We start from the raw sequence: 13,257 nt of genomic DNA, 5'->3' as shown, positions 1-13,257 counted from the left end.
ATGCAGTCAAGCCCTACAGATCTCTGCTAAAGAGTAAATATTAGAGTCAGGTGGAAGCAGAGATGCATCTAAAAGCTGCAGAACACTGACCTTCAAAGACTAGAGTTTGAGACCACTGCTTTACAACATGACATATGGCTCTTTGCATTGGACTTGTTGATTGAAAACATTAGATGCAGCTTTTTGGCTAGTCCAACTCATTTCATAAAACTCTCTACGCAGTACAAAAAAAAACTGGACAGGTCCTCTGGATGGGTTCTTATTTTTTTAAACATTTTGGTCTCTTCTCAGAGAGACTTCTTCAGTTTATAGAGTTGTAGGTAAACTCAGCCTTATGTCGCTCACATGGAAAAGATGACCATCAGCCTACAAACTGATCATTGTTCCCAATAATAGCAGCATTGTAAAAGCATGACAATTGGACCTGGAGGCCTTTGTGCCTGTTTAACGATGGGATGATAAAATGATTGAACAGACTTGTTGCCTGATTAGACTCAAAAACAAAATCAACACGTTTTATTAGAATGCATTTTCCTTTTAATTTAAGTTTTGTGAATTTTGTGAACACACTACGTCTATATTCTACCTTCATTCAGCACAAACAGATTATTAGGTTAGAAAGGGAAATTCAGCACCACATATTTAATGTAAGTAGTTCACATTTTAATGGGAATTTTAGTTTCAGTTTCAGAGAGAAAATATTCATGAAGACAGTAATGACAATTAGAAAATGTCTGAAGAAATTTAAGAAGGCGCCTGCCTCGTGGTGCATACCGTACCGTCAAAAATGGTAACCGGAAGTAACACTGCGAATTTCAGCTTCCTACGGTCTTCACAGCCCTCCCAGCGGCCGTCGGAAAGTGCCATGTTAAGTCAATGGAGCATGTCCCTAGGAGCCTCTGGCTAGCAGCATTGTCATGGAGACCCTCTCACAGCTGCAGCCCTCTGTCTTTTTGATCATTACCTTTATCATGTGGGATACTGAGTGAAATGTGTGATTTTAGTGTCTTTAAAGCATTTCTGCAGCATGTAGCAGAGGCAAAAAGGGGTCAAAAATGAATGTTTGACACCTTATAAAATAGACATGCTTTATCCGACATGGCCCAGTTTTGTTGTGGAACTTTCTCTCTAATGGAAGTACAGACTGTCAAGCAGAAAATGGTAGGACCTTCCTAGAGCTAGTTCTGGTTAGCTACATACTAACCATTAGCCGCTAACATGGTTGTGTTTGGCATCACCGGGTGATGGTACTCTTAGTTTGGTCAAAATCCTGTACTGGGATGTGCTTCAAAAAGGGTGCAAATACTTAATGTCACCTCCCAATAATGTTTGACACCTCCTAACTACTGGGAAGTGCCTCAACAATAGGGAGAAATACCTTGTTTATAACATCACCATGGTGACTCAAAATGGCGGGTGGTACAAAAAGAACACTAGATGGGATCAGTATATGTGTTTTGATATACACTATGGGGATAATAATATAATACTGTAAGTCTCCCACATCGGGATTCGATCTTACGATCTCTTGCATGCAAAGCCTCTACTTTGTGTCTGAAGTATACTGTAGCCATATATGAGCATGCATTTCTGCGAGGAAAAGGGGTTTGGTTCCCCATTGAAAACCATTGGATGTTTGACACGTCATAGCTTGGAGATGCTTTATGTGACGTAGGCCAAATTTCTTGTGGAGCTTTCTGTCTAAAGGAGGTACAGCCTCTGCCAAGCAGAAGTTGGTGGATCTTCCTAGAGCTACTTCCGGTTAGCAACATGCTAACCATTAGCCACTAACATGGTTGTGTTCAGCATTACCGGGTGATGGTACTGTTAGTTTGGTCCAAATCTTGTACTGGAAAGTGCCTCAAAAATGGTGCCAATACTTAATGTCACCAAAGGTCACCAAAGCCCATGGGTCAGATCGGCCTCCTTTAGCAACTAAGCCTCACCAAATCTGGGCCCAGAGCTCAACATTTGACCAAAATGGTGAGTGGCGCCATTTCCCACAGGTGGGTGGTGCTGTATTGGCTGGTTGGGTTGTCTCTGGGCCTCATGGCAAGTCCTGGTGGGGTCCAAGGCCCAATAGGAAAGCAAGTGAAATCCAAAAAGGGACAGAAAAATGACGCATGCCTGATAATCACTGGAAAAATTTTTAATTGTTAAGAGGAAGTGACTGTGCGAATTTCAGATTCCTACATTCATCACAGCCCATGCAGTGGGCGTCGAAAGTTGCCATGCAATGTCAATGGCACATGTCCCTGACCTGTAGTAACCTCTGGCCAGCACAGCTCCGTTGTCATGGAAACTCACTTACGCCTCTGCTGCACGCATGCAGACTCTTTGGTCAGAGTCTGTCTAAATGGAATAGAATGGAATACTTTGCCTGGAAAAACCGTTGATATTTCATGAACGGTAAATGTTAGAGACATAATTATTTCTGTGTTTATTTCGTAACGGATAGGGGAACAAGACAAACTATCGTTTTTTGCTGGAATTATTTTAATAAAGGCGTAAAAAATTATGATATAAAGGGGATTTTTATGGAAATGCAGAAATCCTCTACAAAGAGTGCCGAACAAATCGCACTAGCTGAAAAGGTATAAGAGATATCATAATAATTATTTCACCGTGGGTATCAGCAGGCTTTTGAGGACTATGGTGCTCATTTTTATGTTTGTACAAGAATCGGTCTAGGCACAGTGATGATGTAAAAAAGTGGATCATGTGGAAGGATGCAGCTCTAAAGCGTTTTCAGGATTTTGCAAATTCGCTACTCCAAAACAAATTGTTCCTGCAGCAAAACCGTAACAGTTATCCACAAAATTCCTTTTTTATGAGTGCCAGAAGGGTCGGGACATTCATGTGTGAAAGTGTCATGCCTGTACATGAAATGGTTTAGGAGTAGCGACGATGCGAAAACATGTGATGTTTTGGATTTTCAGGTGTCATTTTTCACAACGGCTCCATAGGAAATGAATGAGGAGGGTTTTGAGTTTGTTGTGGTCTGAAGGGATTTGTGAAAATTCTATAAATCCTACTCCAATGAGGATTACATTTCCTGAATCCAGACAAAATACCTATGTTTTGATCTATAATTAGTCTATGTAGAGTGAAAATTGAACGAGTAGGCTGAAGTTGTTCGGAGTTGTGAAATCTTTGAAAACGACAGAGTGAGCCACTCTGGCAGTTGAAGAATTCCGTCATTGACTTTCATTATAAACGATGAGTCTGCTGATTTTTGGACATGAGCTTTGAGGAGTAACTGTGAAGAGACCACAAAAGATATCCACATCCCGTTTTCACTTCTGAGTAGTTCAAAGATATATCTACAAACTGGAAGTTAAACGGTGTTCATAGATGAAAGCATGACAATACAGTACAGCGTTGAAAATGGTCATTTTGAGGCATTCTCTGTACCTGACGCCATTAACTTCCTATCGAAGTGTTTTTTCGCTAATTGCGTTGCCATGGTAACTCGAAACCCCAATAAAAGTAATAGCACACCATTCCCGACCAAGCCGGACGTTTTGATACCTGTATTGTTGGAGTGCACGCTACGGTTTGGGCCGCATTCATTTCCGAAAACATTTTGAGGTGCATAGTAATAGGTGCCTCGATGCAAATGCATTGGCTGCATTTGCTATGGCAGCCGCCTAACAATAATACAGGTTGCTAGCTCAGCAGGGGCTTTTTTTGTAGTTTGAGGCTACATTCACACTGCAGGTCTTAATGCTCAATTCCGAGTCTGTATTGACTGAAAAACCTTTTCAGTTAATACAGACTTGCAACACTTGTCCAGAGTGCAGCCGCTTAGCTAAACCTGGGAACCGTCACCTCTACTTCTGGGCACTTTTGATTTGAAATTAAATTTAGACATGTAGCCAGTATCATAAATAAAACTATTTGTCCTACCTTGAAACTTGGAAGTTGCTCAGAGGCTTTCTTCTCCTGTCTGAGGCAGGAGTTGAAGATGAGCAGCTCTGTGTCCCGAAGCCATGCCTTAAGCTCCTTGATGCGAGCCTCCAGCTGCTCCAACAGTGAATTAGTCATTGAGGACAAGGCTGAGTGGGGACTTTCAACAGTAACATCTTCACCACAAACCAACAAAGTATCCCCATTTGATGATGGCTTTTGCTCAGAAGAACATGGCATGGAATGCTCTGAGAGAATTTTCTGAAACATGACAGATAAAAGAGAAAAAAAGACCTTATGAGCAAGTCTATCAAGTAAAGCAGTATATCCACAAAATCATTTTTTGCTTACAAATGGGCACATCAATAAAATGATTAACTAATTGCTGGACTCATGTAATACCTACATTTTTTCACTCTGTCTCTGTACCCACAAAGTTGGTCCAGACCGCAGCCCTTGAACTTGGCCTCGCCTTGCATTAAAACGGCGTAAGGCATTAATGAAGGAGTCTGTGTCAAGAGATGAGGCGACCTCAATATGTACAGCTGTAATTGCTAAACATGTGAAGAGAACTCCATACCTCTTCACAAGACTTCTCCCACGCTTAACTTCAAATAGACCAAAATAGTCTATGCCAACAAAACTTAAAGGGGGTTTCTCAGGGGTCACTCTGCTTTCAGGCAAGTGAGCCATTTGCTGCTGGCCTGTAGCTCCATGAAGCCATCTGCAGATCACACACCTCGACAGGCTGTTTCTAATCAAGGCTTCAGCACCAGGAATCCAATATTTCTGATGCAGCTTTGAGAGTATGTGGTTCCTACCACCATGACCCACACTTTTGTGGATATGCTAAAGAATGAGATCAGCAATGTGAAGGTCCTTAGGAATTATGATAGGATGTTTGGAATCTTCAGACATGACAGCCTTGCTGAAACGTCCTCCAGCAAGGTTCCTCCAGAACAGGATTCAACTTGTATATGTGACTGCTTCGTTTCACGCTCTCTCCCTTTTGGAGACAGGAGATCTCTTCAGCATATCTTTTCCTCTGACAAAACTTGATTATTTGCATCTCAGCATCCTACATCTCTCCCAATGAGAGAAAGTCATTACAGAACTCAACCCTAGGATAAGCACATTTAGACTGGGTGTATTAAATGAAGGCTGGAAATGTGTCTTGTTCGTTTTGCAATGTAAGAGCAATGTTTTGAACCTCAAAATCCAGCTCATCACCCTGACAAGACCAGTCCAGAATGAGGTACGATGAATCAAGGAATTTAAAGGATCGATTCATCGTGACCTCTGTTGTAAGACAACAACAGAGGCACACATCTTGACTTCAGGGTCTTCATGTGAAAGTTCCTGCAAGTTCTCTGGTTTAACAGGCCAATCCATCTCTGGCTGTGTAAGGAATGCAGGACCAGATAACCATTTAGTGTCACACAGAAAAGGTTCTGCCTTCATACCCCTGGACGCAAGGTCTGCAGGGTTGCATGTTGTGTTCACATGCCGCCACTGTGAGACTCCAGAAGACTTGAGAATCTCAGACACTCGGTTCACCACAAAAACACAAAACCTAGTACTGTTGTTATTGATGTATTTCAATACTGAGGTGCTGTCTGTCCAAAACACTGAGTCCAAAAGAGGTAGTCTCAGCTCTCTTCTCCAAAGTCTGTTCATGCAAACTGCTAGCACAGCCGCTGTCAAATCCATACGGGGAATTGTGACTGGTTTTAAAGGTGCCACCCTGGATTTTCCCTTTATGAAGGAACTGTGTGCCTGTAAGAGACTGTTGTGCAGCAGCAAATAGGTAACAACACCATACCCCTTCTCACTTGCATCTGCAAAGTGGTGCAACTGAGCAGTAGTTATTTCTCCAAATTCAGTAGGTTTTAAACATTGTTTGATGCTGATGTTGTCCAACAGGTGCAATTCTTCCATCCACCTTTTCCACTCTTGAGCAACATCTGATGGAATAGCATCATCCCATCCAATCCCCCTCTCAAAAAGATTGTGAAGTTTCCTTTTAGCTGTGAAGATGACAGGAGCAAGGAATCCCAGAGGGTCGTAGAAGGAGCTGACCATAGAAAAAATTCCTCTCCGGGTCAATGGCCTGCTGGTTGAGGTGTGCTTTGTTGTCTTCCGCACATTTCCGCAGAGCATAGTTAGCACAACTCAGAGAGGATGTTTCTCCAAACAAATGAACACCCATCCTATACTTCTGCATGCTCTGATTAAAGTCACCTCCAGGCCACCAGAGAAACCTCAACAGGTCAGCGTCTTCCTCTGGTACGTACACCTGATGGAACATGGCTACAATATCAGACATAAAAACAACAGGCTTTTTTCTGAACCTAGTCAGCACACAACCAAATTATTTGTTAAATCAGGACCACTCAAGAGCTGTGTATTAAGAGAAATGCCCTGGAATGATGCTGCACAGTCAAATACGACCCAAATCTTCCCTTCGGTAGGATGGTAAACCCTGCGATGAGGGATATACCAAACCTTCCCATCATAATAATAATAATAATAATAATAATACTTTGGACTTGCAATGCACTTTATATTTAAAAAAAATCCCAAAGTGCTACATAGTAAAACGGGTAAGTGCTAAAAAAATAAATAAAAACAAAGCAAAAGAAAGAGTTCAATTAAAAGCTCTCCTAAAAAGGTGGGTTTTAAGGCCACGTTTAAAAGCATCCACAGTCTGTGGGGTCCTCAGGTGGCCAGGGAGAGCGTTCCACAGCCTGGGAGCAGCCGAACAGAAGGCCCGATCTCCCATTGTACGGAGCCTCGTCTTTGGTAGTTTCAACAGATATGTTGTGGTAGATCGGAGGTTGCGTGTCGAGGTCTGTGGGGTGAGAAGTTCCTTAAGATATGATGGGGCATCACCATGAATGCACTGGTGGGTAAGGAGAGAGACCTTGTACTCAATTCTGAGTGTGACAGGAAGCCAGTGAATTTGAGGATGGGAGTGATATGGTCATGTTTGCGCACCCTCATCAGGATCCGAGCAGCGCTGTTTTGTATATATTGCAGCTTCTGAAGGCTTTTCCCAGGGATCCCGATGAGGAGTGCATTGCAGTAGTCCAGCCTGGAGGAGACAAAAGCGTAGACAAGCTTTTCTGCATCTGCCGGAGTGAGTGTGGGACGAAGTTTAGCGATGTTTCTGAGGTGGAAGAAGGAGGTCTTGTTTGATGTGAGACTCAAAGGTCAAATGTGAGTCCATTTTAACACCCAGGTTAGTGGCAGATGTTGAAAGGGGAAGAGTTCGTCCAGAGAAGGTGATGCTGGTGATGTCAGATGACCTAACCTGGCGTGGAGTGCCGACTAAGATGGCTTCAGTCTTGGAGCTGTTTAGCTGAAGGAAGTTTTGCTTCATCCACGCCTTTACCTCCTCCAGGCAGGTGGTCAGAGTTGATGATGGCAGAGGAGCAGAGGATGTTGGGGTTGTCCTGAGGTACAGCTGAGTGTCATCAGCATAGCAATGGAATGAATGGGTGATGACATGGCCAAGAGGGAGCATGTAATGATTGAACAAGGTGGGACCGAGCACTGAGCCTTGAGGGACACCACAGGTGACATTGTGAGCAAGGGATTTAGCCTTTCCCAAGGTGACATACTCAGTTCTTCCAGTGAGGTATAATGAAAACCAGTCATAGACAGACTCAGAGACTCCGATAGTGGAGCTTAAATGATGAAGGAGGGTGTTGTGATCCACAGTGTTGAATGCTGCTGTCAAGTCCAGGAGGATGAGAAGAGATGGTGAGCCAGTGTCTGCTGTCATTAACAGGTCATTTGTGACCCTGACCAGAGCTGTTTCTGTGCTGAGGCCCGTGCAGAAACCAGACTGAAATTTTTCAAACAGGTCGTGTTGTTTTAGACGGTCCTGAAGCTGAGCGGAAACTACTTTTTCCAGCACCTTTGAAAGGAACGGAAGATTGGAGATAGGCCTGTAGTTAGCAAAGACTTCATGGTCAAGGGTGGGATTTTTAAGAAATGGCCTGATGATAGCAGTTTTCAGTGTAGATGGAACCTGGCCGGACTGGAGGGAATGGTTAATGACCTTTGTGATAAGGGAACTTATGGTATGGAGATTGGATTTTACCAGAACTGTTGGGAAAGGGTCAAGGGCACAGGTAGAAGGTTTCATCCTTTTGATGATGTCCTCAACCTCTCGCTGTGCGATGACCAAAAAACAGCAGAAAGGTTGGGAAATCCCAGGTTGTGGGTCAGCAGTCAGGACAGGCAGTGTAGAGTAACTGGGTAGTAGGGAACGGATGGTATTTACATTTTTGCTGAAAAAAGTGATAAACTTGTTGCACCTTTCTTCTGTGTCTACTGTTTGAGAGTGAGTTTGCGGTTTGAGGATGTAATTTATGGTTGAGAAAAGTTGCTTGAAGTTTCCAGGGCTGTTGTTGATAATTTTGAATTGATTTTTTCAAGGTCCCTATAGAAGATTTGACGTTTGAGTTTGGTTTGGGGGGAAAGGAGTGACAGCTCCATTGGGATAGTCTTGTGGTCAGACACACCCAGATCATATGTTAGAAGGTTGCTAATGGGGGCGGAGTTGGATATGACCAGGTCCAGTGTGTGCCCCCTGGAATGTGTGGGGCCATCAACATGTTGTTGAAGGTTGAGGCAGTCCAGTATTTGCAGAAACTCTGCTGCAAAATTACAGGATGGGTTGTCTACATGGATATTAATATCACCAAGTATCATAATGTTGGCAGAGGTGGTGCAGAGTGTTTTAAGAAGGTCATGTATCTCTGAGATGAAAGTCATATTGGGTTTGGGGGGACGGTAGGATGAGGAGCATTGTCAAGTTGAGGGGGGGTTTATACTTAAATGCTAGGCATTCAAATGAGGACAGTGCAGGAAGGGGGAGGGGTGTCAGCTCCAAGTCCTGTGTATGCGGGCTCTCTCCAGGTCATAGGTGGATTAATGACCGGGCCTACCGGGCCCAGGCCCAGGGGGCCAGAGGCCCCAAGGGGCCAGGCCAACTTGGCCCCGCGGCCGCGACCCAAGCAAAACTACTTTTGCAAAAATAATAATCTTAGGCCCCAAGGGGCCAGGTCAACTTGGCCCCGCGGCCACGACCCACAGAGGGCCTGAGGTCCTAAGGGGTCAGGCCAACATGGCCCCGCGGCCATGATCCATAGACGGTCAGAGGCCCCAAGGGGCCAGGCCAACTTGGCCCCGTGGCCACGATCCATAGAGGGTCAGAGGCCCCAGGGGGCCAGGTCAACTTGGCCCCGCGGCCACGATCCATAGAGGGTCAGAGGCCCCAGGGGGCCAGGCCAACTTGGCCCCGTGGCCACGATCCATAGAGGGTCAGAGGCCCCAGGGGGCCAGGTCAACTTGGCCCCGCGGCCATGATCCATAGACGGTCAGAGGCCCCAAGGGGCCAGGCCAACTTGGCCCCGCGGCCATGATCCATAGAGGGCCAGAGGCCCCGAGGGGTCAGGCCAACTTGGCCCTGATCCATAGAGGGTCAGAGGCCCCAAGGGGCCAGGCCAACTTGGCCCCGCGGCCACGACCCACAGAGGCCCCAAGGGGCCAGGCAAAATTGGCCCCGCGGCCATGATCCACAGAGGGCCAGAGGCTCTCAATCATTATTATCAAAGCTAATTCTCAAATTGGATGGATCACACAACCTCACTCACATATTCTTTATCAATTATTAAAGGTTGTTTCTGAATTTTGATCACAGAACTTAATGCAAATATTCTTGATTGATTGACAAAGCTCATTCTCAAACTTTGATTACACAACCTTACTCTGACAAATTATCATTATCAAAAAGCTCTATCTTGAATTTGGATCACAGAATCTCACTCAAGTATTCTTAGCTGTGCCCCTCCCCCATCGAGTCTTTCATAAACCGGTCTGTTCTTTTAGAATCTCCTCATTTGGTATTTTGAACTCGTGAGAGACTGCTCAAAATTTGGTTTCCTTTCCCTCAGTTCAGACTCAGAGATAATTTGAAATCATTCAACAAGAAGTTTAACGCGCGCACACACACACACTTGAGTTGAGCATTACTTGGAAATTCTTATATTTTCCATTTTGCTGTTACTATCAGCATCTTCCCATTTTGTCCTTTTCTTTCGAAAAAGTTTACAGTCTGACATTTGTCACTGCTGTCAGTTAATAACTTTTTGGTCTTTGACCCATTTTGTCATTTTCTCGATTCGATCGTCACTGACCACTCTCTCCTGTCTGGCAGACATCGTTGCTGCCATCATAGCTAGCAAGCTGCCTGCAGATAGCAACATTTTGGTGTCCTTTGTGAAAATATTTAGATAGAAGACAAAAGTGCACAAAGTTGTACAATTATTATCTTTTCAAAATATTTGTTTCACTGTCAGTGTGATTGACCGACTTTGCCGCTAGATTTCGTGTCTTTTGGCCATACCTGGCTAGCGACTAAAAACATCATTTAGCGACTTTTTGGTTGTGAAGATAAGTGGTAAAAGCAGATCTGCCTGTTGGTCTTCCCACATTTTGCCATTTGGTACTTTGCACTCTTGTTGGTCACTCCAAGGCATTTGTCCCTGCCTTCAGCTAGTCACTTGGCTCTTTTGGAATATATTTCACTGTAATTGGCTCTCTCTCTCTCTTTCTCCTCAGTACAAATCAGTCTGTTCCCTTGCCATTTAGACATTTTCTTGATTCGATCATCACTGACCACTCTGCTCTCCTGCTGTCTATCAGACGAATCAGTTGATTCTCTGCTCTCAATTGTCTATGCTAGTAAGCTGTTATTCTCTGCTTTGGAGTGTTGATGCTGGGTTGCTAGTTTTCTAAATCACCTCACACACTTGAAGGAAGCAGCACCGATCATAAACACACAAACAAACTCACACACACACACACACACACACACAGTTGGTTTATCTGTTGTGATAGGCAAAGAGCCAATGTGCAAAGAAAGAAGGGAAATATGGATCATAAACGTTTAAGTGGAGGAGCTAGAAAAAAAATTCAGCAAGAAAAGAAAAAAAAGGAATCAGTTTTAATTGAGAGTGTTCCAAATATCTCCAGCTTCTTCAGTACAAAGACATCTGCTGAAAGCAATTCTATAAATGCTACTGCAAATTCAGCTAAGGTTAGCAATGCACCTGAGCTAGCATGTAGCTCCCAAGATCCTGAGACCACTACAAGTGTAGACACTGAACCAAATGCTTCTGATGCTTATGATTCAACCAATTCAGCAGTAGCCAGTTGCTCGGATGAATGTGAGGTCACTGCACCTCTGGACAGCATAAAAAATGAGCTGAATCTTTCTTCAACACCATCTACAGTGACAACTCTACCTAGTGATCCCGCTAAATGGGCTGAGACCCTCACTGAGTCAATGAAGGAAGTTATTATTCAAAGAGGTGCAAAATCATTTCACAACCATCACAGCCATTATCCAGCTTCTGTGAGGATCAGTGGGCTAGGAGGCAAAACCTGATGCCTAAACAATGAACATTTTACTTCACACTTGCCCAATGGACAACGAGTACAAAGAGAGTGGCTGATGTACTCTCCCTCTACTGGTAATGTTTACTGCTTTGCATGCAAACTGTTTTCCCCAAAAACGCATTCTTTTGTGACAGGCTATTGTGATTGGAAACACTCAGAAAGATTTGGTGAACATGAGCGAAGTGCTGAGCACATAACCTGCATGCAAGCAGTCTTGAACCGCGCCAAAGGTGCCACGGTTGATGCAGACCTGTTCAAACAGTTTCAGGCAGAGAGCAGCTATTGGAGGCAGGTGTTACAAAGAGATGTTGCAGTCATTAAATTCCTTGCAGAAAGGGGCCTTGCATTTAGGGGTAAAAATGAATCGTTAGGGTCTCCTCTCAATGGGAACTACCTTGGTATTCTGGAGGTCCTGGCTGAATTTGATCCCTTTCTAAAGGATCACATCAGAAAGTTTGGGCAGATGGGTCGAGGTAATACCTCATATCTGTCCTCCACCATTTGTGAGGAATTCATTGAATTGATGGGTGCAAAAACCAAACAGGCTATAGCAGATGAACTGCAAGCAAGCAAATACTACTCTATCATTGTGGATTCAACCCCAGATTTATCTCATGTGGACCAATTGACATTCATATTCCGTTTTGTTAGCAAAGAGGGCAGTGTTGTTGAACGCTTTGTGGGTTTTGAGCCCATTACTAGCCATACAGGTGAAAGTTTGGCTAACTGTGTCATGTCTGTGTTGGAAAATCTAGGGTTAGAGCTGTCAAATTGCAGGGGGCAGGCTTATGATAATGCCAGCAACATGTCAGGGAGGTATAATGGGTTGCAGGCTCACTTAAAGAAAAGCAACCCATTAATACACTATATTCCATGTGCAGCTCACTCTTTGAATTTGGTGGGAGTCAACAGCATTGACAGATGTGGAAATGAAGTCTCTAAGTATTTTGACTTGATTCAGTCTATTTACAACTTCACAACTGCATCCACACACCGATGGGACAGGGTATTTGGCAATTCCAACATAGATCTCACACTTAAAGCTTTATCCAACACGCGTTGGAGTTGCCGTGCAGAATCTACCAAAGCACTGTGGCAGAACTACAGTAAAATAAAAGCAGCACTACAGGTTATTTCCACTGATGACACAGAGAAACGAGACACACGAACTGAAGCTGACAGTCTAGTGCGGAAGCTGGATTCACTTGAGATGGCCTTCATGGCAGGCTTTTGGGACACTGTTCTGTCCAGATTTCAGGCCACAAGTCTGCAACTTCAAAAAGCAGACATGGACCTTGGTACAGCAGTTAGATTGCTGGAATCTCTGCGCACCTTTGTTCTCTCCCAAAGAGATCTATTTGATCATTTTGAGCAGAAAGCCTTAAACATGTTGGGTGGCACCCCATCTTACAGGGCTGAACGGACGAGGAAACGTAAAAAGTTTGCTGATGAATCAGCATCCCCAGATGTTGTGCTTGAGGGAAGGCAACTATTTCAAATAGAGACATTTATTGCCTCTATTGATCAACTGAGTTCAAGCCTTAATCACCGTCTGGAGGCCTACAAACATCTGAACAATTTGTTCAGTGTCCTTTTCTCTTTGGATACAGAGTCCAATGCTTCAGTCCTTCACAAGGCCAAGATTCTCACTGAATCATACCCATCTGACCTCAATGAAAGTCTTGGACAGGAGCTTATACAGTTCAAATCTTTTATACAGCTCAACAACACTGATGAGGAGAGGACCCCTTCAGGACTGCTCAAAACAATAATACATTTTGGACTACAGCCTACGTTTCCTAATACATACATTGCGCTACAGATTTTTCTCACTCTACCGGTCAGTAACTGTGAGGGAGAACGCTCATTCTCTCT

At 44.1% G+C, this 13,257-nt stretch overlaps 1 protein-coding gene across 1 annotated transcript in view; it reads right to left on the bottom strand.

Annotated features, from left to right (window-relative positions):
• Positions 1-13,257, bottom strand: part of LOC118559150 (A-kinase anchor protein 6-like) — a 182,720-nt gene that overhangs the window by 119,731 nt on the left and 49,732 nt on the right. Inside the window, exon 3 of the mRNA XM_036129860.1 lies at positions 3,910-4,170. Within this exon, the coding sequence (XP_035985753.1) occupies positions 3,910-4,170 (261 nt within the window). The remainder of the gene's footprint in view (positions 1-3,909; positions 4,171-13,257) is intronic.

Source organism: Fundulus heteroclitus, unplaced genomic scaffold (genome assembly GCF_011125445.2).
Source record: "Fundulus heteroclitus isolate FHET01 unplaced genomic scaffold, MU-UCD_Fhet_4.1 scaffold_240, whole genome shotgun sequence".
NCBI classification, from domain to species: Eukaryota; Metazoa; Chordata; class Actinopteri; order Cyprinodontiformes; family Fundulidae; genus Fundulus; species Fundulus heteroclitus.
Note: the sequence above shows the minus strand (reverse complement) of the source record. Positions and strands in the feature narration are given on the sequence as shown.